This window comes from Canis lupus, chromosome 17 (genome assembly GCF_011100685.1).
Source record: "Canis lupus familiaris isolate Mischka breed German Shepherd chromosome 17, alternate assembly UU_Cfam_GSD_1.0, whole genome shotgun sequence".
Classification (NCBI taxonomy): domain Eukaryota; kingdom Metazoa; phylum Chordata; class Mammalia; order Carnivora; family Canidae; genus Canis; species Canis lupus.
The window spans coordinates 34,348,652-34,373,401 of record NC_049238.1 but is presented as its reverse complement, the minus strand read 5'-3'; the positions used below and the strand labels follow the sequence as shown (position 1 = coordinate 34,373,401).

The 24,750-nt window shown below is 38.5% G+C and overlaps 1 protein-coding gene across 3 annotated transcripts in view; it reads right to left on the bottom strand.

The window, feature by feature from the left end:
* The window catches only part of MTA3 (metastasis associated 1 family member 3), a 174,042-nt gene that overhangs the window by 103,516 nt on the left and 45,776 nt on the right, over nt 1-24,750 (bottom strand). For all 3 annotated transcript variants that reach the window (XR_005372374.1, XM_038561356.1, XM_038561357.1), the window contains exon 4: nt 11,538-11,664. Coding sequence is in view for 2 of the 3 variants with exons in the window: in XM_038561356.1 (XP_038417284.1) it covers nt 11,538-11,664 (127 nt within the window). In the remaining variant the exon portion in view is untranslated. The remainder of the gene's footprint in view (nt 1-11,537; nt 11,665-24,750) is intronic.

Genomic DNA, 24,750 nt, shown 5'->3' with positions numbered 1-24,750 from the left:
ACTCTGATAGAACTGAGAACTTCTGCTATAAGGTATTATACATCAAAACTAAAACTGAAATTAAGAATCAAGGGCACCTGTGTGGCTCAGTCGGTTAAGTCTCCGACTCTCGGTTTCAGCTCAGGTCATGATCCCAGGGTCATGAGATTGAGTCCAACATCAGGGTCCTCACTCAGTGCAGAGTCTGCTTGCATTTTTCTCTCCCTCTCCCTCTATCCCTCACCAAAAATAAAAATAAAAATAATATAAAACAGAAAAGACGGATTGAAATTTATTAAAATAATAAATTGTACTATTTTGTCAAGAACATTCTTTTTTTTTAATTCAATGTGCCAACATATAGTGTTAAGAACATTCTTTTTTTTTTTTTTTTTTTTTTTAAATTTATTTATGATAGTCATACAGAGAGAGAGAGAGAGGCAGAGACACAGGCAGAGGGAGAAGCAGGCTCCATGCACCGGGAGCCCGACGTGGGATTCGATCCCGGGTCTCCAAGATCGCACCCTGGGCCAAAGGCAGGCGCCAAACCGCTGCGCCACCCAGGGATCCCTGTTAAGAACATTCTTAAGTGGAATTTGATATTTTAATTTTTTGTTTGTTTTACTGCAAATGCACAGAGATTAAGAATATAGTGGCAACTCTAGCACAATTTAGTGCCACCGATCTGGTTCATGTTAAGTTTATCAACAACTGCGTTTGCAAAATCAACATAGGGAAAAGGCAGTAGCATCTATTTGTTATGAAATAGTTCTGATCTCACAAAGCTCCTGAAAAGGTCTAAGGGACACATGGGAGGAGTCCACAAATCACGCTTTGAAAATACTTTATTTTCAATATTCTTAGTCCTTTCCACTCTTATAATTTGGAATCAACTTCTCAATTTACACACACATACACCCTTACACACACACACTCACACACACACACACACACGCTGAGTTTTTCCATGGAACAGCATTGAATCTTTGGATCAATTTGGAGAAAACTGACATACTGTCATACATTTACTTATCCTGTGTTTTTTAAAGTCTAATTCCTTCAGCAATTCTTTGTAGTTTTTATACCTTTCCCCTTTCCTCATACATCTTTCTTTAGATTTATTCTGTTTTATGCTTTTCAATGACATTGTAAACAGTATCTTTTTGTAGAGAGGGAGAGAGAATCTTAAGCAGGCTCCACGTCTAGTGCAGAGCCTGATGCTTGATCTCATGACCCTGAGATCATGACCTGAACTGAAAACAAGAGTTTGAGGCTTACTGACTGAGCCAGCCGGGTGACTCACTACCAACTGGGCCAGCCAGGCACCCCAATGCTATCTTTTAACCTTAGTTTTCTGACTGATCCCTCTTCACATCATATACATAAAACAGACTTAAGCACAAAAAGTGGGGCACCAGGCCGGCTCAGTCAGTGGAGCAAGAGACTCTGGTCTCCAGGTTTTGAGTTTGAGCCCCATGTTGTGCATAGAACTTACTTTAAAAGGGGGAGGTGGGGGATCCCTGGGTGGCACAGCAGTTTGGCGCCTGCCTTTGGCCCAGGGCGCGATCCTGGAGACCTGGGATTGAATCCCACATCGGGCTCCCGGTGCATGGAGCCTGCTTCTCCCTCTGCCTATGTCTCTGCCTCTCTCTCTTTCTCTCTCTGTGACTATCATAAATTTTTTTAAAAATTTTTTAATTAAAAAAATTTTTTAAAAAGGGGGTGGTGGGTTAAATAATACAAAAGATGAAATAGTAAAACTTCAAGAAAACAGGAGAGTACCTTCATGATCAGAGTAAATCTTTGTCCCAACGTGGTAACACTTGCATTTGTAATTTGAATGAGCACTCTTTCTGAGTGACAAAGTATTCTTACTCTAGTTTCATTCTGCTCCTTCACACATATCAAACTTATCAAGCATGTCTGTCAGCTTCTGAAGAATGGAATTTTTCCAGCCTTAATTTAACTGTCCTCCCCTCCTCCTGCTGTTCCATTGTTCCTTTTCCAACTACATTTCTCAAATATTTAAAAACAAACCAACCAACCTAGAAAGAGCAAAGATGACACTAGTGGTGCTGAAGAATAAATATTACTTAATGAGAGAGGAAGTTAGACACAAATAATGCAGTGCCTCTGTCATTCCAAGTCAATTCTAGCAATGCACAGCCAAAATCCAATGAATACACATAAAATTAGAAAAGAAAAAACACAATAATGATACAACAAAATGTCAGTGCTGCTGAATGGAGGAACTACAGTGGGGTGTGTGTGTGTGTGTGTGTGTGTATCTTTTTCTGTATTTTCAACATTTCAACAATAAATTAGAATTCTCTCATTATCGGGGATCCCTGGGTGGCGCAGCGGTTTAGCGCCTGCCTTTGGCCCAGGGCGCGATCCTGGAGACCCGGGATCGAATCCCACATCGGGCTCCCGGTGCATGGAGCCTGCTTCTCCCTCTGCCTGTGTCTCTGCCTCTCTCTCTCTCTCTCTCGCTCTCTGATGACTATCATAAATAAATAAATTTAAAAAAATTAAAAAAAAAAATTCTCTCATTATCAGAAAATAAACAAGTTTATTTTAAATTTTTAATATCCAGGGACACCTGGGTGGCCCAGATCGAGCCCCAACCTCGGGCTCCCTGCTCTGCAGGGAGTCTTGCTTCTTCTCCCTCTCCCTCTGCCCCTCCACCATTGCTTGTGCTCTCCCTCTCGTTCTCTCTCTCAAATAAATAAGATCTTTAAATTTTTAATTTGCAATAACATTGAAGGAACAACAAAACAGGCAGTCATAATATACTGCAGTGGGAATATGAACTGACAATAATTCTTCTTTTTAAAAAAAGATTTATTTATTTGAAAGAGAGCACAAGTGTGCATGCAGCAGGGAGGAAGTGAGGGAAATGGAGAGTCTTTAGGGGGTGGGGGCAGTCTCAAAGTAGACTCCACATTTAGTGCGGGCCCAGACACAGGGCTCAATCTCATGACCCTGAGATTAAACTGTTTGTTTGAGCAGAAACCAAAGGTCAGATGCTTAACCAACTGTGCCACACAAGCACCTCTGAACTGACAATAATGCAATAAGAAACAGCATTTTGCAAGAAATATATTTGAAAAATGTATCCTTAAATTAGAAACAGGTCTGCTATCACATGGTAACAATAGTTAATGATACTAGCTTTCTACTACTGGAAAAAGGAGGATAAAGAGGAGTTCTAGTGGATCTCCATCTATTCTGTCTTCATCAGAACCAGCCATGTTGTCAGCAAGGAAGGGGACAGAAATAAAATCAAAACGGCATTTTCCCTCTCTAATGTCCAAATTCACAAATTTTAAAATAAAGTTCTTCCCATTCTATGTCTACTGTGTTTTGTTCAGAAAAAAAACCTGAAAAAAAAAAAGGAAAAAAAAAAAAAAGAAAAAAAACCTGAAATATAGAAAATTATAAAGATGAAAGTTGCCTACAGGGCGCCTGGATGGCCTAGTTGGTTAAGTGTCTGCCTCCAGCTAAGGTCATGATCTCAGGGTCCTGAGATCAAGTCCCACATCAGGCTCCCTGATCAGCGGGGAGTCTGCTTCTCCCTCTCACTCTCCCTCTATGCTCTCTCACTCTTCCTCAAATGAATAAATAAAAGCTTAAAAAAAATAAAGTTGTTTGCATTTTCTGATATTAAAACAAATCTGAAATCTATCAAATTCCAAATTTCTATTTACATTCCTGATGCAGATACATGCTTACTAATGATAATGATCCCATTTATTCACAAAGTAAAAATTACTGACTAAATAAAACAAGTATTTAATAAACAAATCAGGGATCCCTGGGTGGCGCAGTGGTTTGGCGCCTGCCTTTGGCCCAGGGCGCGATCCTGGAGACCCGGGATCGAATCCCACATCGGGCTCCCGGTGCATGGAGCCTGCTTCTCCCTCTGCCTGTGTCTCTGCCTCTCTCTCTCTCTCTGTGACTATCATAAATAAATAAAAATTAATAAAAAAAAAAAGAAATTGTTAATAAACAAATCAGTATATATCTCTCTCTAAGCTTGCATCAAGAACTTCGGTTAAGAAGGATGCCTGGGTGGTTCAATGGCTGGACGTCTGTCTTCGGCTCAGGGTGTGATCCTGCGGTCCTGGGATCGAGTCCCGCATTAGGCCCCCTTCATGGAGCCTGCTTCTCCCTCTGCCTGTGTCTCTGCCTCTCTCTGTGTCTCTCATGAATGAATAAATAAAATCTTTAAAAAAATAAAAATAAAAATAAAAATAAAAAACTTTGGTTAAGGGACACGTGGGTGGTTCAGTCAGTCAAAGCATCTACCTTCGGTTCAGGTCATGATCCCCTGGTCCTGGGATTGAACCCTGCACTGGAATCCCTGCTCAGCAGAGAGCCTTCTTTTCCCTCTCCCTCTGCTCCTCCCCCCCGCTCATGAGCACTCCCTGTCTCAAATAGGTAAATAAAAATCTTCAAAAAAAAAGAAAAACGAATTTCGGTTAAATAAAATCCAAAAAATGGAATTGTTAGATCAAAGGATATGCACACATTACAATCTGATGTTTTTAATTATACTAATACTCGAATATAGGCGTTATTGATTTCCCTACCCTTACCAACACTAGGGATTAAGAAAAGAACTATGGTCTTCCATCCCTCAAATAACTCTTGCTTGCTAGAAACTTCCATTTCTCCCTTTCTCATGGTTGCTATATACTACTGCTCTTAAACTCATTTTGTTCAGTGACAGATTGTATGTACATAAAAACAATTTCCTATCCTCTGCCTAGCCCTCCAGGTAAAAGCCTGATGTTGACTCTGAGTAACTCACTTTCCCTGGGAGTCCTGAGCAACCCGTGATTCCATACAGCCAATCTCTCTCATGAAAGGGGAAAGACACATAATATAAAATTTCATTTACGTCAGTAATAATTGAAAAGAGATTATTCTATTATCTCTTGATGACTTTTAGTTCCTTCAAGAACAGAAAGTTAATGAAAACTAGGCAAGCATCAAATTCTAACTGGCTATTTTGTGTTATGTTCCACAGTAAGCAGGAAAAATAAAGACACCAATCTTCAAGAATTTTATACTCTTGAGTCTGACTAGAACAATCTAGACAAATTATATATAAGCCCCAAGATTTTTATCAGCTGTTCAAGATACTTTTTCAATTAAGTTAAGAAAGCTCCTCACTGGGACACCTGGGTAGCTCAGTGGTTGAGCATGTGCCTTTGGCTCAGGGTGTGATCCCAGAATCCTAGGATCAAATCCCACATCGGGCTCCTTTCATGGAGCCTGCTTCCCTTGTTTCTGCCTCTCTCTCTCTCATGAATAGATAAAGTCTTTAAAAGGGGGCGGGGAGGCCCCTGAGTGGCTCAGTGGTTTAGCCCCACCTTCAGCTCAGGTTGTGATCCTCGAGACCTAGGATCGAGTCCCACATCGGGCTCCCTGCATGGAGCCTGCTTCTCCCTCTGCCTGTGTCTGCCTCTCTCTCTCTGTGTGTGTCTCTCATGAATAAATAAATTAAATATTAAAAAAAAAAAAAGCTCCTCATTTTGGAGGTGAGGAGACCGTGTAGAAGCAACATGGTATATTGCTTCAACCAAGAAAAGTTCTGTATAAATTGTGGTTGCTGCCCATCTTCTACAGAGCAATGGTAATGGTTATATTCTGGAATCCCAACCTAAAATTTGTTTAAAGCCAGTGGCAGATTGGGAAAGGATAGGAATATAAGGATTTCTCTGAAGCATTCTGGCATTAAGGGACTACTTGAACACTATGTGCACTTACGTCTTTAAGACTTATCCTGGGATCCCTGGGTGGCGCAGCGGTTTGGCGCCTGCCTTTGGCCCAGGGCGCTATCCCGGAGACCCGGGATCGAATCCCACATCGGGCTCCCGGTGCATGGAGCCTGCTTCTCCCTCTGCCTGTGTCTCTGCCTCTCTCTCTCTCTAACTATCATAAATAAATAAATAAATAAATAAATACATACATACATACATACATACATACATACATACATACTTATCCTACTGCTGACCTCACATTTAGGGTCTGGAATAGCTTCTCTGGACTTCTTAAAAAGCATAGTCAAGGTTAAAGCAATGAGGTAGACAAGATTTTTACCAGTGATGCTCTGAATGAGGGCCAGGTCTAACAACATGAATATAATGCTTTCTCTATCACCAATCATTCTTCATAACAAGGCAGACTTAGAGAACGAATCACCCAAACGCCCTTACTGCAGGAAAAATTTGAGGCCAATAATCAACAGGTACCTAAGAAAATACTTTAAAGACACAATGAAGCATAACTTCAAAGGCTGTTGGCAAACAGGAAAGGACTGGCTCTTTTGAAATGACTAACTACCTGCACCAGAGGCTGGGAAGAGGCATTAATCATTATATGCAGAATGCTGTAATTAGCAGCTTTTTAAAAAGCCAAGCTTTTTGTGTTCAAGATGTGGAAAAACTGACATTGGACCATCTACAAGACATATCCATAAACTTAGGCATCCAATCAAGTAGGTAGTTCCCAGCTGCTACTAAATCTAATCTAGCACAGTAGCATCATCTTTTACTAGGATAGTACGGTTTATATGTTTAACTTAGTTTTTAATTTAGTTCTGTCCATTTGACTTGAACATCTACCTAGAAAAATTATGTAGAAAAAATAAAATATCAAAGAGCCTACCTATCCAACAAGTAACTCAATAGCTTTCCTTTTATCTCTGACACTTTTTAACACTTCCAATCATGTACACATCATAATTCTATCTATCTGCAGCCAGGTGGCCTGGTTTCAATTTCCCAATCTGCCACATAAAAGCTGTGAAACTGACAAGTTACTTAATTAACCTTTTTGTGCCTCAGTTTCATCTGTAAAATGGGGATAATTATAGGACCTACTTTATAATGTCAGTGTGAGGACTAAAAAAAACACATATAAAGCAACTGGAACAAAATCTGTACAAAGGTTCAATGAATGTTAGAATTTATAAAAGCCAAGTTTGCTAAATATGGTCTATCTATGAGACTGAATACAGTATTATCTATAGATTCATAACAAGTCTAGCAGCTGACATAACAATTTTATAGTGCTTTAGAGTGTATGTAGCACATAATCTTTTTTTTTTTTTTTAAGATTTTATTTATTTATTCATGAGAGACAGAGAGAGGCAGAGACACAGGCAGAGGGAGAAGCAGGCTCCATGCAAGGAGCCTGACATGGGACTCAATCCCAGGTCTCCAGGATCATACCCTGGGCTGAAGGTGGCGCTACACCTCTGAGCCACCAGGGCTGCCCATGTAGCACATAATCTATTACTAATGACTTCAGGCATTGTGCACGAAGCATTCTGCCTCTCTCCTTGTGCCCTCCAAAAGTGTTCCAAGATATTTTCATTGTTCAAATCCTACCTAGCTCGTGAACACAAAGTGAATCACTAACTATCCAGAACCGTCCTGGTCCTGGTTACTCTCTCTCTGCCAGTGGAATCAGAAGGAACAAAGAGTTGCCTCTATGCCACTCTGAAAAGCTTATAATATCCAATGAGTATTGTGGTTCACAAACTACAAAGGACCTCAGGAATGCCTCAGTCAGATTTTCTCCTATGTGCCATATGGCACTGAGGATATTCTGGGCATTTAATAATGTCCCTGGAGAATAAAATGCCAGTATTCACCAAATTACCGCTTTTTGCTGCCAAAGAACAATGGGGCTTCAGTAATTTTCTCCTGTTACAGCAGAAATAGATAGGGCATGACTTCAATATGAGCAAACTGTGAAGATCACTCCAATGTGCACTTGTTTACATCAGCATGAGGGCTGGTTAGCATGGCTCTGTGCTTTGGCCAGAGACTGCTCCTAACCCCATTTAGCTATTTGAAAATGAGAGCCACAAATGAGAAAATGTGGCTCTGTACTACTCTTTCTGGACTTAGAAAACGAGACAACAAAAAATAAAAGCCTCAAATGTTTATAATGCTTCATCATAATTCAAAAGAATTGCTGGTAAATTCACCCAGTAAACTCCTTAAACTTACAAGATGGGGACATCATCTTATTTATCAAGCACTTGGTAATTGCCTTAATCTAGAATATACTCAGAAAATATGTTCAAAAAGATCGTGTATTCTATATAATTTCTATGTTCAACACAGGGGTGGTCTTAATAATTTTATTTCAATATATTCTCTTAGTTCTTATGGATGATGAAAAACACAATACTAGTTTTTCCATTCTGGCCAATCCGTTAAAGGAAACATTACTTATAAACAGATTCTAAGCTATCAGGATGGTAAATTAAAAATGTACTTGCATGTTTTGGATACATTTTTAAAACCATTTGTCAGATTCTTGTTCTGGCAAGATTCTTATGACTAGCCACATTAGTTCTTGAGCTTAAAATGAATCTTATATTCTAGCTTCTTTCAATTAAGTAATAAATGCATATGGCTCTTTCAGCATTTATTAGTGACAGACGTATTTATAAAATGATGAAATATGTTTTCATGTTCCATCTATCTGAAGAAAAATAGCTTACTTTCCTACTTGTTGAAATAACTCCATTGGTAGATAAAATGATTGTTTCTACATTACCTAGTTTGATTATTTTTTCCAGCAAAGGACCCAAATCACACAGAATATACTAACTCGAGCCAATCTAAACATAGTGTCCCCTAAAAAACCTAATAAAGCCAAATGGCTGACAGACACATGAAAAAATGCTCAACATCACTCAGCAAAATCACAATGAGCAACCACCTCACACCTGTCAGAATGGCTAAAATTAACAACTCAGGAAACAACAGATGTTGTCAAGGACGCAGAGAAAGGGGAACCCTCTTACATTGTTGGTGGGAATGCAAACGAATGCAGCCACTCTGGAACAGTATGGCAGTTCCTTAAAAACATAAAGATAGAGCTACCCTACAACCCAGCAACTACAATACTAGGTATCTATCCAAAGGATAAAAACATAGTCATTTGAAGGGGCTCATGCACCCGAGTGTTTATAGCAGCAATGTCCACAATAGGCAAACTATGGAAAGAGCCCAGGTATCAATTAACAGATGAATGGCTAAAGGAGATGTGTTATATGCATACACAATGGAATATTATTCGGCCATCAAAAAGAATGAAATCTTGGGGAGCCTAGGTGGCTCAGCTGATTAAGTGTCTGCCTCTGACCCAGGTCATAAGCTTGTGGTCCTGGGATCGAACCCCATGTTGGAGTCTGCTTCTCCCCCTCTCTTTATCCCTTGCTTCTGCTCGTGCTCTATCTCAAATAAATAAAGAACAAAATCTTTCAAAGAAATTAAAAAATAAGAATAATGAAATCTTGCCATTTGCAACAACATGGATGGAACTAGAGGGTATTAGCTAAGTGAAATAAGTCAGTCAGAAGAAGACACCATATGATTTCATTTAAATGTGGAATTTAAGAAACAAAACAGATGAACAAAGGAGAAGGGAAGGAAAAATAAAAATAAAAACAGAGAAGGAGGTAAACCATAAGAGACTTTTAAAGAATAAACAGGGTTGCTGGAAGGAAGGGAGGTGGGGGGATGGGGTAACTAGGTGATGAGCATTAAGGAGGATATCTGATGTTATGAGCATTGGGTGTTGTATGCAACTGATGAATCACTAAATTCTATCCCTGAAACTAATAATAAACTATGTTAACTAAATTGAATTTAAATAAAAAATAAATAGGGACGACTGGGTGGCTTAGTGGTTGAGCGCCTGTCTGCCTTTGGCTCAGGGCATGATCCCCAAGTTCCAGGAACAAGTCCCGCATCGGGCTCCCTGTGGGGACCCTGCTTCTCCCCTCTGCCTATGTCTCCACCTCTCTCTGTGTGTCTCTCATGAGGAAATAAAATCTTAAATAATTAAAATTTTTTTTTCTAAAGATTTATTTCTTCATGAGAGACACAGAGAGAGAGAGAGGCACAGACACAGGCAGAGGGAGAAGCAGGCTCCACGCAGGGAGCCCAATGTGGGACTTGATCCCAGGACTCCATCAGGGCCTGAGCTGAAGGCAGATGCTTAACCACTAAGCCAGGTAGGCATCCCCCAAATTTTTTAAATCTTAATAAAGCAATGCTGTCATGCTAACTACTGACATCAAATTATTTCTCAAAGGATTTGAAGGACAAGGATACCAGTATCTGTCACACATGTTCTGCTTTAGAAAATCTGCATCCATTTCTGAAAAGAGAAATACGCACAAAAGATCTGAGAGCTGGGGGGTGTGTGTGTGTGTGTGTGTGTGTGTGTGTGTGTGTAATACAAGGACCAAATCACAGTTTCAGTAAGTCTCCAAACCTGTCTTAGCCCCCCAAAAAACCAGATTCAATAACCACAGTGGAGGGATCCCTGGGTGGCGCAGCGGTTTGGCGCCTGCCTTTGGCCCAGGGCACGATCCTGGAGACCCGGGATCGAATCCCACGTCAGGCTCCCGGTGCATGGAGCCAGCTTCTCCCTCTGCCTGTGTCTCTGCCTCTCTCTCTCTCTGTGTGTGTGACTATCATAAATAAATAAAAATTAAAATAAAAAAAAAAATAACCACAGTGGAGGCTAATGAAGCAGGGCCAATTTTTGAAATAAAATTAACATGCTATATTTCCCTTGATATACAATTTTTAAGGCATTCATGACTTACTAGTAGAGAGCTGAATTACAGTAGGAAAGATTGTGAACAAAAGCTGAAAGAAGTTAACATGAAGTGGACAAAAACACTGCACTCTCTCACACACCACCCTACACATAAGCTGCTGCCTGCATACAGCCATGCTCACCTGTTCCCTCTACGTAAAACACGCCGCCCTGCCCCCCTACTCCCCACCCTCTTTCCAAGGTTGAGTAAATGCCAACTACTTACTATCTGAAGTTTACCTGACCCTGACAGTCAGTAATTGCCTATCTTTTGAGTTTAAACATTTTGTTAGACCTCTAAGATATTTATGCTTGAATGGTACCATCAGCATATCATAAAAGACCACCACCATTCCTCCACAATCCCCAAAACTACAAACCAGGGATGGAATTTTTTTCACTCTTGCTTCCCATCAATGCACAAAGCAGATACAAGTTAAGTATAAGAAATACGAAGTTTTCATCTCAGACTTCCTCAAGAGAAAATAAAAGGCCAAATGTTCTACAAGGTCAAGAGTCACCTGCCTGGGACCCAGATCTTCTGTTTTAGGTCTAGGATTCGAATGACTAACTCTATAAGGTTTTAGGAATCTGGAGATTAGCATTTCCTAAAATAGTGTTTGCTGGACATTGTTTTGCAGGATGCTAATAGCTACATACATCAATTGGAAAAGTCTGGATTAAAATAAAGCTAAAATGATTACTTTTACTGTAGAACACCTACAGGGCTTTAATATGGTAATAACACTACAAATTTCCAAGATAAAATTCCATCATGAAGCCTTTAGTAAACTAAGTTGAACAAGATCATGAAGAGAGTTTGGAAATGGTTCAAAGAAGGCTGTTTTGTGTTGTTTCTAATTGTCACAATATTACTGAATACTTCCTATCAGTTTCTATGATGCTCTTACCTGATATGTGTTGCAGGCAGAGATTCATACTGGCGAGACAAAAAGAGCTCCCTATGTTTCAGCTGATGTTTCTGTTTATCAGTCAAGTCCGCCTCAATTGTTGTTTCTGATTCTTCCTCAATTTCTTCTACACAAATAAAATTCAAAGAATGTATTATTACACGGCACATTATCTACCTGGACATTAAGACAGATCAACCATTTGTTCAAAATTTGCTTCAAACCAACTTTTGTTATTTTATTTTAAATTTACATATTTAACTTGTCATTTGAATTTACAACCATAAAATGACATGAATTGAGGCCACAAAGAGAAAGAACTGCAACTTTAAAATGGCAGATGGAACATATGTATTTATCTCCTCCACTCTCATAAAAGCACCCCAAATTAAAAAATAAATTAAATAAATAATTAATTAATTAAAAAGCACAGCAATGAAAATGTACACATATTTCAATGACAATAAAAGTGGAAACAATAATGGAGGAAAAACTTTCAGCCAAAAAAAAAGTTTTAGAAGATGGGAAGCAGATGTAAAAAAAAAAAAAAAAAAAGTACAAGCTTAGCTAAGAGAAGGAAGTGACAATCTATACATTTGTATGTACAGATAGATGCAAGGAGAAGGCAAACACAAAGCTTGAGGTGACTTAGCCTTCAAAGATACTAAGTACTCTGAGAAAGAGGAACAGGCAAGAGAAAAAGCCAGGAGGAAGGTTGAAAGTCTATTTACAATACTATAACTAAATCCCAGAATACTCCACTTGAAAAAAAGACATTAATAGGAAAAATGGAAATAGGATAACACTTCTCAAATTTGATAACATGGGGGTGCATGGGTGGCTCAGTGGGTTAAGCAACTGCCTTCAGCTCAGGTCACCATCTCAGGATCTCAATGTCCTAGGATCCAGCCTCAAGCCTCCCATCAAGGCTTCTTGCTCAGTGGGGAGCCTGCTTCCTTTTTCCCCTTTGCCTCTCTCCCTGCTCATGCAAGGTCTCTCTCAAATAAACAAATAAAATCTTTTTCAAAAAATTGAGAACACAAACAAAAAACTAATAGAAGGATCAGAAGGTATTGCTAAGGAAATCGCCCAGAAATTTCAACACTAAGACAAAGAGATAAACCAGTAAAAAACAAAGTATAAAAAAAAGAAAATAAAAAATAATTCACAAAACCCAACATCCCAAGCATAAAAGTTTCAGAAAGAAACAACAGAGAAAACACATTTCTTTATCTCTTTTGGTGGGGAGAGGGAGGAAAGGAATACCTATCAAAGAAATGATTCAGGGACATTTCCCAGACTGAATTTCTGGCATACTTAGTTACTTTTAAGTGCTAACATGAGATCCGAAAGTTTACAGAGAGAAAACATAAGTCACATGCAAAGAAACTAGCATCATAGTGAAATTCTATATGAATAGGAACACTATCCTAAGATGGTGAAGCAATGTTATCCAAAAGGAAAAATGATAGTCAACCTAGAATTATACTCGTAAATTGTAAACTATTTATCAAGTCTGGAAACAGAGTAAGAACAATCTTTCATTCATGCAACCAAGATTTATTAGATGCCCAAACAGGCACCATTCAAGGTGTTAGAGACAATCCGTGAGCAAAAGTTATTAGGAAGAAACAATTCAAAGCATTTGCCTTTGAGAAACAGAGTTGGAAGCAAGGGACAGGAGACAGCAAAGTTTCATAGTTTTTTTTTTTTTTTTTTTAAACCCACTGCATTTAATAATATTTTTAAAGAAAAAAAGTTTAAAAAAGTAAAAAAAATAAAAATAAAGAAAAAAAAAGTCACCAAGGGCATCTGGGTGGCTTAGTCAGATAAGTGTCTGCCTTTGGCTTGGGTCTTGGGACTGAATCCCATGTCGAGCCCTGTATAGGGCTCCCTGCTCAGTGGGAGCCTACTTTTCCCTCTCCTCCCTGCTCATGCTCTCTCTCACTATCTCTGTCTCTCTCTTTCTCTCTCAAATAAATAAAATCTTTTAAAAAAGAAAAAAATGACCAAGTGTCATTTACAAATACAATTCCAAATAATTTTAGATAAAAAAATTCTTAATAGAATACCTCTAGGGGGCTTACAGATCCCCTGCAGCCTTACTGTGGCCAGACTGTGTGGGAGTAGCAGGGGCACTAAGGACTCAGATGGTGAGGTCAGGGGTGGGGGTTGCTCTTCATGTAGGAAGAGCTTCAGTTTAGGACTCAAGGACTTAATTTTGGGACACTGATGGGCAACACACACAGATATACATGTGTGTATATTTCTGCTTCTCACTATTCTTAAAAGTTCTCATTTATGGACCCAGAACCACAAATGAGATTTGATCACATATATAATTCTCTAATTATAGCAGTGCTTTTAAACTGCATGAGGGCAATGAATGAGGCTAAACATGAGATCTTTTTTACAATATTTTCAATTTTTTTAAACTCTCAATTGAAAAACTAGTTTAGAAAAAGACTCACCTAACTCAAGACTAAAGCAACTTAAAATTCTTTGAATGTTCCTTTTTTCTTAATTTTTATTTTTTAAAAAATATTTTATTTATTTGACAGAGTACTGGAGCACAAGCAGGGGGAGAGGCAGAGGGAGCAAGAAAGGGAACAGCAGACTCTCTGCTCAGCAAGAAGCCCAATGCAGACTGGATCCCAGGACTCAGGGATCATGACCTAAGCTGAAGGCAGAAGCTTAACTGACTGAGGCGCTCAGGCGCCCCCTGAATGTTCTTTTTAATGAACTACTCAAAGAGAAATCCAGCACTAAAACAGCCATTTACTTGCATAGATATTTCAACAATGGAGATCAACGAAGTTATTGCTGCATTAGCTCTATTAGCACCAGCAAATACCACATACAAAATTATACCCTTTACTTAATGAGGATTTTGTTGTCCTGTAGAACACAACTAACTGAATTCTAATGCATACCCTATAGAGCTAAAATCACAACAAGCTCTACAAATAACAACAGCAAATCTTAATCTCTTCTACAACCTCTTGGTACAGGGTGAAAAGGACTAGAATCTCTGACATGCAACCGAGCCAAACGCAAATCACCGAACAGCACCTACAACTCACCTTCCAAAATTTACTAGTGTTAATTTTATTTATATATTTTCATAAATTTACACTAGCTTCCAAAAAGGAACAACTCCCATGCCATTCACATCCTAAAGACATTAAATGACCACAATGGCAAAACTAGCATTTAGACAATGAAAAATTTAAAATACTTAATTACCATCATCAGAAATTGGGTACATAACATATTTATAATTTTTAATATTTTACCAAGCTTGATGGAACAAATTTGCTATAATTTCCAAAAGTTATTAAAGTAGAAGTCCTATACTCTATACAGTGATAGAAGAGATGGATACAAAATTATTTACTGTATTTTCCTTACAATTGGGAAAGTTTCACCACAGTTTATTAGCAAGAAGGCACTGGGGGCATGGAGAAGAGAAAGAGTATGAAGGAAACTGTACAATGGGATTGTATCAAGTGTTAAGGAGCAATATAAATGTCCCTATATTTAATACTGATATCTTCGGTTTTAGTAGTACATACCACACAATGCATGACCCACCAAGGCTCCCACAAATTTCTAAGTTGTAGACTGCAGGATGAGAAAGAAACCATACTAAAAAATCTCAGTCAGGCTCATCACACATGCAGGCTGAGAGGGGATGGGATATGGCCTGGACAAACAGTGTCCAAGACACAGAGGTCAGACAACAAGTCAAACCAGCCAAACAGTCTGGAGCACCAGAGCACCCAGCTATGAGATGTGGGAAATCAGTTTTTTCAGCAGTATGTGTCAATCAGGGAATGAAGCAAAGCCCAGTTAGAAAATGGGCATGTGACATATACAAGAGCAGAGCTGGAGACTGATGCATTCAGGTGCCTGAGCAACAAGGCACAGAATGCAGGGAAGGAGGGCAGCCCCGGTGGCGCAGCGGTTTGGTGCCGCCTGCAGCCTGGGGTGTGATCCTGGGGACCTGGGATCGAGTCCCACATCAGGCTCCCTGCATGGAGCCTGCTTCTCCCTCTGCCTCTCTCTCTCGGTCTCAATAAATAAATAAAATCTTAAAAAAAAAAAAAAAAAAAAAAGAATGCAGGGAAGGAGCAGCCATTACTGATCCTAGGTACTTGAGTCCCATATCAGGCTCCCTACATGGAGCCTGCTTCACCCTCTGCCTATGTCTCTGCCTCTCTCTCTCTGAAGAAACAAATAAAATCTCATGAATAAACAAATAAAATCTTTTTAAAGGGTGGGGGGGGAATACTCCCTAACATTAAAAAAAAACAAAAAAAAACAAAACTGAGTGTTTTTCAGAATAGACCAGAATTTTAATTCTTACTTATTAGTTGGGAGGGATGGAGGGGAAAGCAGACATGAGTAGAATCCTCCACAGGTTATTCCCAAACTTCCTTAGGTCTGTATTTTAATGGATTATCAGCACGTAATGATAAGATGTTAGTTGGTACAGACCGTCCAGAAAAGTAAGCAGTTAAAATTTTGTCTGTAGATGCATTTAACAAGTACCCAAATGTTTGAAGGTATATTATTGGATTGAAAATAGCTTAGTATTGATGCAACTCAAGTGTGTCTTGTAAGAAAAAACAATCCTCAAAAAAGGAATAAGGTAGTTGAATAAAATTTTTATGACAATGAAGATTTCAGGAAACTATCTGAATGAAGAGAAACAGTTTGGTAGTTTAGAGGCAAATAATAAAGAAAAACCAGTTATATTTCCATCATTAGCAATGAATAATCCAAACCCAAATTAAGAAAACAAAATCATTTACAATGGCACCAAAAGGAAAAAAATTACTTAGAAAAATACTCAACCAAGGACAAATCTTGTATACTAAAAACTATAAACGCTGTTGAAAGAAATTAAAGACCTAGGCAGCCCAGGTGGCTCAGAGGTTTAGCACCGCCTTCAGCCCAGGGCCTGATCCTGGAGACTCGGGATCAAGTCCCACACTGGGCTCCCTACACGGAGCCTGCTTCTCCTTCTGCCTGTGTCTCTGCCTGTGTGTGTGTGTGTGTGTGTGTGTGTGTGTGTCTCATGAGTAAATAAAATCTTAAAAAAAAAGAAAGAAAGAAAGAAATTAAAGACCTAAAAAAAAAAGGAAAAACTATGTTCATAGATTGAATGCCTTACTATGGTTAACACGGCAATTCTCCCTAAATTCACCTACAGATCCAATGCAACTTCTATCAAAATTCCAACTGCCTTTTCACAAAAATTGACAAACTAATTCTAAAATTCATATGGACATATAAGTGACCCAAAATAGTCAAAATCTTTTTGAAAAAGAACAAATTGGGATCCCTGGGTGGCGCAGCGGTTTGGCGCCTGCCTTTGGCCTAGGGCGCGATCCTGGAGACCCAGGATCGATTCCCACGTCGGGCTCCCGGTGCATGGAGCCTGCTTCTCTCTGCCTGTGTCTCTGCCTCTCTTTCTCTCTCTGTGACTATCATAAATAAATTAAAAAATTAAAAAAAAAAAAAGAAAAGAAAAAGAACAAAATTTTTTTAAATTTTTTTTTTCATTTATTTATGATAGTCACACACAGAGAGAGAGAGGCAGAGACACAGGCAGAGGGAGAAGCAGGCTCCATGCACCGGGAGCCTGACGTGGGACTCGATCCCGGGTCTCCAGGATCGCGCCCTGGGCCAAAGGCAGGCGCTAAACCGCTGCGCCACCCAGGGATCCCGAAAAAGAACAAATTTAAGGTGACTCACACTTCCAGATTTTGAAGCTACAACAAAGATTATGTGATATTGGCATAAGGATGCACATATACTTGAGTCCAGAAATGAGCCCATATGTTTATGGTTAATTGATTTTGGACAACAGTATCAAGACAATTCATTGGAGAAATGAAATTTTTTCTACAAATGATGCTGAGAACTGAATATCCACAAAGAATGAAGTTTCACCCTCATACCATATGCAAAAATTAATGCAAAATGAATTAAAGTCCTAAATTTAAGAGCTAAAACCAGAGGCACCTGGGTGACTCAGTCAGTTAACCGTCTGACTCTTGATTTCAGCTCAGGTCATGATCTCACGGTTGTGAGATGGAGCCCCGCAGCAGGTTGTGCACTGAGCGTGGAACCTGCTTATGATTCTTTCTCTCCCTCTCTTTCTGCAGAGAGAGAGAGAGAGAGAGAGAGAGAGAGAGGGCTAAAAAAAAAAAAATATGGAAACTCTTAGATAAACCACAGGTATAGCTTTTCATGACCTTAGACTACATAATGGTTTCTTCACTATGGAACCCTAAAGCATAAGCAACCAAAAAATAAAATTATACACATACATATGGCCCATAAGTATATGAAAAGATGTATCATTACTTACTAGGGAAATGCAAATCAAAATTAGAGTGAGATATTTCATACCAACTAGGATGATTACAATAAAAAAGACATAACAAGCATTGGCATACATGTGGAAAAGCTGGAATCTTTGTACATTACTGGTGTAAAATGGTGCCACCGCATTTGTATACGGTTTGGCAGCTCCTCCGATAGCTAAACATAGTTACCATAGACCTAGCATTATTCAGCCATAAAAAGGAATGAAATGCTGATGATTCATTCTACAACACAGATGAACCTTGAGGCATTATACCAAATGAAACATTATGAAAGTGAAAGACCCAAAGGGCCATATATTATATGATTCCATTTATATGAAAAGTCCAGAACAAGCAAATCCACGGAGACAGGATGTGGATGAGTAGTTGCTAGAGGACGGGTGGAGGGTGAACCAGGGGAGTGACTACTAATGGGAATGGGTTTCCTTGCGGAGTGCTAAAAATGTTCTGGAGTTAAATAATGGTTAGGGTTAAACAAATCTGTGAATATACTAAAAACTACTAAATTATATACGTTTTTGAAAGATGAATTATATGATATATGAACTATATCAAAAACAAAAAAAGCTAAACCTGAAAAAAAAAGTCAAAATGTAAAAGGTCAGCAGAATCATCTTCTGGCAATGTGCCAAAATGCCCAACACAAAAGGAAAGAGGAGAGGTGCCTGCTATGGATTCTGTAGGCCTTTTAGAACACAGGGTATTGTTGCTCTTTCTGCCACACATGTGCCTGTCTACAGGAATGGTGATACTGTGAACATCAAGAGAATAGGCAGTCCTCACAAAGCAGTGCCCCACAAATGCTACCATGGCAAAACTGGAAGAGTCTATAGTGTTACCCAGCATGCTGTTGGCATTGTTGTAAACCGGCAAGTTTAGAGCAAGATTCTTGCCAAGTGAATTAAGGTACATGTGAAACATAGGTGAATTAAGGTACATGTGAAACACTCTAAGAGCCGCATGAAGGAAAATGATCAGAAAAAGAAGGAAGCCAAAGAGAAACATACTTGGGTTCGACTGAAGGCACCAGCCTGCTCCATCCAGACAAGCATACTTTGTGAGAACCAGTGGAAAGGAGCCTGAGCTGCTGGACCCCACTCTCTCTGAATTCATGGCATGATAGTTACAAAAAAATAAAAGACCTTGCTCTGGACTGTAAAAAGAAAGAAAGAAAAGAAAGAAAAGGAAAGAAAGGATGAAAGAGAAAGAAAAGAAAGGAAAAGAAAAAGAAAAGAAAAAGAAAAAGATAAAGATAAAGAAAAAGAAAAAGAAAAAGAAAATTTCAGAAAAAGGAAAAAAATAAACACAATGCAAAAGGCCAAGAAAGAATAGCTAAATTTCAGTGTGGTCATGTAATGAAATTCTATTCAGTAGCTTAAAATGCATGAGTGAATCCAAGTACCAAGATGGATGGATCTCAAAAATTTGATTTTGAGCAAAAAAGCAATCTGTAGAAGGACACATATGTACAATAACATTTTTTAAAACGTAAAAAAGTGTTCTATAAAAATACACACACATACAGCAAAAATATTAAAAACATGAATGGAAAAAACACACCAAAATTAAGACAGCAATTTACCTATGGAGAAACTAAGGAGGGATGGGGATACACATAGCACTATAAAAATTTGAAGCAAAAATATGAAAATATTGAGAAGAAAAAGCTAGCTGGTAGGTTCATTATTAGCACTACATTTTGCCTCTTTTCTGCTTCCTAAAAATACTTCAAAATAAAAACTGAATATGACCAAATAGGAGGGAAATACTTCTTTCTTTTGCATGTACCTAAACTCTAATTCATGTTAAACTTTTTTTTTCTTTCATGGCAACAACTACTACAGTTGATAATCATTTCTTTAACCTATATCTTCCTTGTCTTCATCTCTATCACCTTGCAAAAAATAGAAATTTCAACTGGCATTCTAGCATTAATCAATTTCTGAAATATATGTGAATATACATGTCTGTAAATACACAAATAAATTTTGGTTTTGAAGATTAAAAAAGGAGGAGATCAAAAGTGGACCAGCCAATGATACAGAGAAATGGCAACCTTCTTACACTGTTGGTGGGAATGCAAGCTGGTGCAGCCACTCTGGAAAACTATGGAGGTTCCTCAAAAAGTTGAAAATAGAGCTACCTTATGACCCAGCAATTGTATTACTGGGTATTAAACTCAAAGCTACACATGCAGTGATCCGAAGGGGCACCTGCACTCCAGTGTTTACAGCAGCAATGTCCATAATACCCAGACTATGGAAAGAGCCCAAACATCCATTGACAGATGAATGGATAAAGAAGATGTTTTATACACACACACACACACACACACACACACATATACATACAATGGAATATTACTTAGCCATAAAAAATATGAAATCTTGCCATTTGCAATGACATGGAAGGATCCAGAGAATATTATGCTAAGCAAAATTAAGTGAGAGAAAGACAATTATCATATGATCTCCCTTATATATGGAATTAAAAAAAACAGGGGATCATAGAGAAAGAGAAAAAAATAAAACAAGATGAAATTAAAGAGGGAGACAAACTCTACATCGTAGGAAACAAACTGAGGGTCGCTGGAGGGCAGGAGGGGAGGGGGGATGGAGTAACTGGGTGACGGGCGATAACAAGGGCATATAATGTCACTGGGTGTTACATGCAACTGGTGAATCACTGACCTCTACCTCTGAAACCAATAATATATTACATGTTAATTAATTGAATTTAAAATTTTAAAAACAGCAAAAGAAAGAAAAAGTGGGCCAGCTCAGGAGATCAAAATCAGGCAAGAACTAAGTATCTAACACTTCTATAAAGAAATGCATGAGGGGAGCCTGGGTGGCTCACTCAGTTAAGCAACCAACTCTTGATTTCGGTTCAGCCATGATCTCAGGATCCTGAGACTGGGCCTGTGTGTGCCCTATGTCGGGCTCCTGCTTAGCAGGGAGTCTGCTTGAGATTCTCTCCCCCTCTCCCTTTGCCCTTCCCTCTACTTGTGTGCTCTCTCACTCAAATAAATAAATAAATCTTAATAAAAAAGAAATGATAAGATAAATAAGAGAGATTATTAAAGTGGATGAAAAGCTAGCAGAAGTAAGAAGACCAAATGTAAAGTTGAGATTTTGATACCTGATCTCTTTAGACTTTCACCAACCTCCACACGGCGTAGTCTTCTCCATGTTTTTTTGCCACAGATCAACACCCACATAAGCCTAAGGTACTTGTCACAGAATGCTTTATACTATAGTCAGCTCCTTCAGAGTCCCTTGTGAAAAAGATGGCTCATTTATTTTTGTATCCATGCTGTTTTACTTGTAGGGTAAAAAGAGATGCAACCTCAAGAAATGTTTGTAATAAAAAAAAAAAGAAATGTTTGTACTAGATAAACCAGGTAAGAATTATCAGGTAACACACCAGTGAGTAGCTGCAAGGATAAATGTACAAAGTTATGACATAAAACACTACACAGAGTAGCTATCAAAAAGTAGTTCAAAGGGCTCCACTTTGCACAATTCTTTCAAGATCTAAGAGGGTGGATGGAAAACCAGGCTTCAGAGTCACACCTGAATTCAAAGTCTAGTAACACATGTTCCGAGTATGTGATCTTGGGCAAATTATTTACTCTTTGTAATCCTCAGTTTCTTCATCTGTAAAATGTGTACACAATTCTTCCCTCTTAAGTTTATTGTTAAGATTAAGATAATGCACATAAATTGTTCAGTACAGTGCCTAAACAGCATTAGATTAAAAAAAAACTGCTATTACTATTTTTAAATGAATTTTAATATGAACTTTGTTATTTGGAAAACCATTTCTATCCTAAAACAACAGTTCCTAATTAAGAAGGCAAATCATATTAAAATTTAAACAAATTAAATATGTGATTTTACTTCTTTTTTTCTTAGGGTTTTTTTGTCATCTCTACACCCAACGTAGAACTCAAATTCACAACCCCAAGATCCAAGAATCATATGCTCTACCAACTGAGCCAGGCAGGCATCCAAAATTACTTTTTATAAACAAACAAAAACATATCTAGACCCTACCAGTGGAGATCCTGATTTAGAAACTATAGGGTGAATCACTCCAGTTAAGCTTCAGTTAAGAATCATTATTATAAAACATTAATTTGAAAATGTTATTTTGAAAGAATACCTAGGACAGCTTTTTTGGTCTCGGGACCCCTTATCCTCTTAAATCCTATCAAAGACTTCAAAAAGCTTTTGTTAGGGGTAGCCTCAGCGGTTTAGCACCGCTTGGGCCAGGGGTCTTAATCCTGGAGCCCCGGGATTGAGTTCCCCATCAGGCTGCATGGAGCCTGCTTGTCTCTCTGCCTGTGTCTCTGCCTCTCACTCTCTATGTCTCTCATGAATAAATAAATAAAAATCTTAAAAAAAAAAAAAAAGCTTTTGTTAAATAGGTTATATCTACCAATACTGTAATAGAAATTAAAACGAAGAGGGACACCTGGGTAGCTCAGCAGTTGAGCATCTGCCTTTGGCTCAGGCAGGGCATGATCCTGAATCCAGGGATCGAGTCCCACATCTGGCTCCCTGGGAGGAGCCCGTTTCTCCCTCTGTCTATGTCTCTGCCTCTCTCTGTGTGTCTCTCATGAATAAATATATATAATATTAAACAAGAAGAGGAAAGAAAAAAAAAGAAGAAAAAAAAGAAGAGGAAAGAAATTAAAATGAAGAAATCTTTAAAAATACAAATTACAAGCACACAATCCATCATCATGAGAGCAATGGTGCCATCCATGTCATTCCATCTCTGGAAAAACTCTGCTATTTACTCACAAGAGAATCAGTGGCACAATGAAATGATAGCTTAGTGTTACTATGAAAATTATTCTGTCCTCCAGACTTCCTTGAACGGTATTCAGGATGACTGACCTCTGCAAAAGAAATATTAACTGAAGTCTAACCTGAAAAGAAAAATAAAAACTGCCTGAATCAAGAGTTTTTTTTATTTTATTGGGTTTAAGAAATGTCACAAATTTTATCCTCACATTGTATGATATAATGACTCATAAGTTGTTCTACAGCAAGTTAGGATCCCATCAGAAATTTAAGCTATTTCTGCTTTACATTTATTTATTCAAAGAACACTGCATCTGGCAAAGGCTGCCCAATCTTATAATATATTCAAAGTCCATCTGGAATTTTATACAGCCTTAACATGCCACCATGCATTTTTTCACTTGCTATCAATTTTAAAACCTAAGAAACAAAATAAAAAGATCAGAAGTAACCAAATTTTCCAGCACCACCAGACCACCATTCTCTACAAATCATTCTGGACAGAGTAGTCAGCATCTTCCTATAACACAACTCAACGTTTTCCCTCTGCTTTGATTAAAAAACAAAAAACAAAAAACAAAACCCTCAATAGCTTTCAACCACCACTAGTATCAAATCTAAACTTTCATGGCTGAAAAATCTCTTAATGCCCAACCCTGCTACATGTTTCACCTATTTCCCTCCAAACCCCACCCCATTCCTGGTAAATTAAATAAATAAAATGTACTCATGTGCCTACCAATGTGTTCTGGGGATATCTATGAGGAAGACAAAAAAGTCCTGCCCTGATAAATTACAGCTGATCCAGGATTATAGATATGAATATATCTCTTCAAGTGTCGTAATTATTACACAATTCTGTAGGGTACTTCAGAAGTATGACAGAGGAAACTAATGTAGCTTGAATGGCCAGCAGAAGTTTCTGTGAAGAAACATAACTTACATGAGACTTGAAGGAGAAAGGAAATTGGGGTGGTGGGTCCCTGTCTTTTTTAATTAGAGAAATAGGCTGGCTCAGGCCTTATCTTTACTTGAGCTTGGCTAGACCATGGGAATTTCCTGTTACTATTAACATTCTGCAGATGACATCAGCAGAGAGCCTCATCTAGGGTGATTAGAACCATTCTGGTTTTAAAACAGAGTCTCCTAATTCAGAGAACCCTCCAGGTCGGCTGGTCACCTCAGCCTTGATATTATTCAACCTGACTATGATGCTTTAGCCTACTCAAGGAAAACTTATGGTCCCATAATGGTGAAAATTTAAAAGACTGAAAATACCAAAACTCATCAAGAACATATACCAATTAGAATCCCCATATATTCACAAACAAAGTAAAAGATGGTTCTACCATTCTGGGAAATTTTTTGACAATACCTCCTGAAGTAAATTGATACCTACCCCATAAACCAACAATTCCACTCCTGGGTATTTACCCCCAAGAGGAATGAAAGTTTAAGTACACCAAAAAATTTGTGCAAGATATTCCTAGCAGCTTTGTCATAGGAGCCAAAACCTGGAAATCACTCAAATGTCCATCAATAGGAGAAGGAATTCCACTGAGCTAGAGAAAAGAAAAAGTAGTAGCAAGCAATAACACCAACAGATCCTATAGACAGGGTGCTCAGGAGAAAAGTCAGGCAAAGAGGGCAAATACTGTAGGTACTCCATTTAGATGAAGTAAAAACTTGGCAAAACTAACAGATGGTAGGTAGACATCAGAATAGTGATTACCTGGGGAGGAAGAGAGCAGTAACAATGATTACCTTGGGAGGAAGAGCGCATTTATGACCAGGAATGCGCATAAAGAACCTACTAGGGTATCAGAAAGTTTCTTTAACTGAGTGGAAGTAACAGAAATGCATACATCTGGAGAAAATTTACTGACCCACTTTACCCATTCCGTTTTATTTTATCCCTTGACATTTTTTTTTTTTAAAGAATGAGGATTTCTGCTTCCAAACAAATGAATTAACAGGGACTAGATCTACCCTGAAACA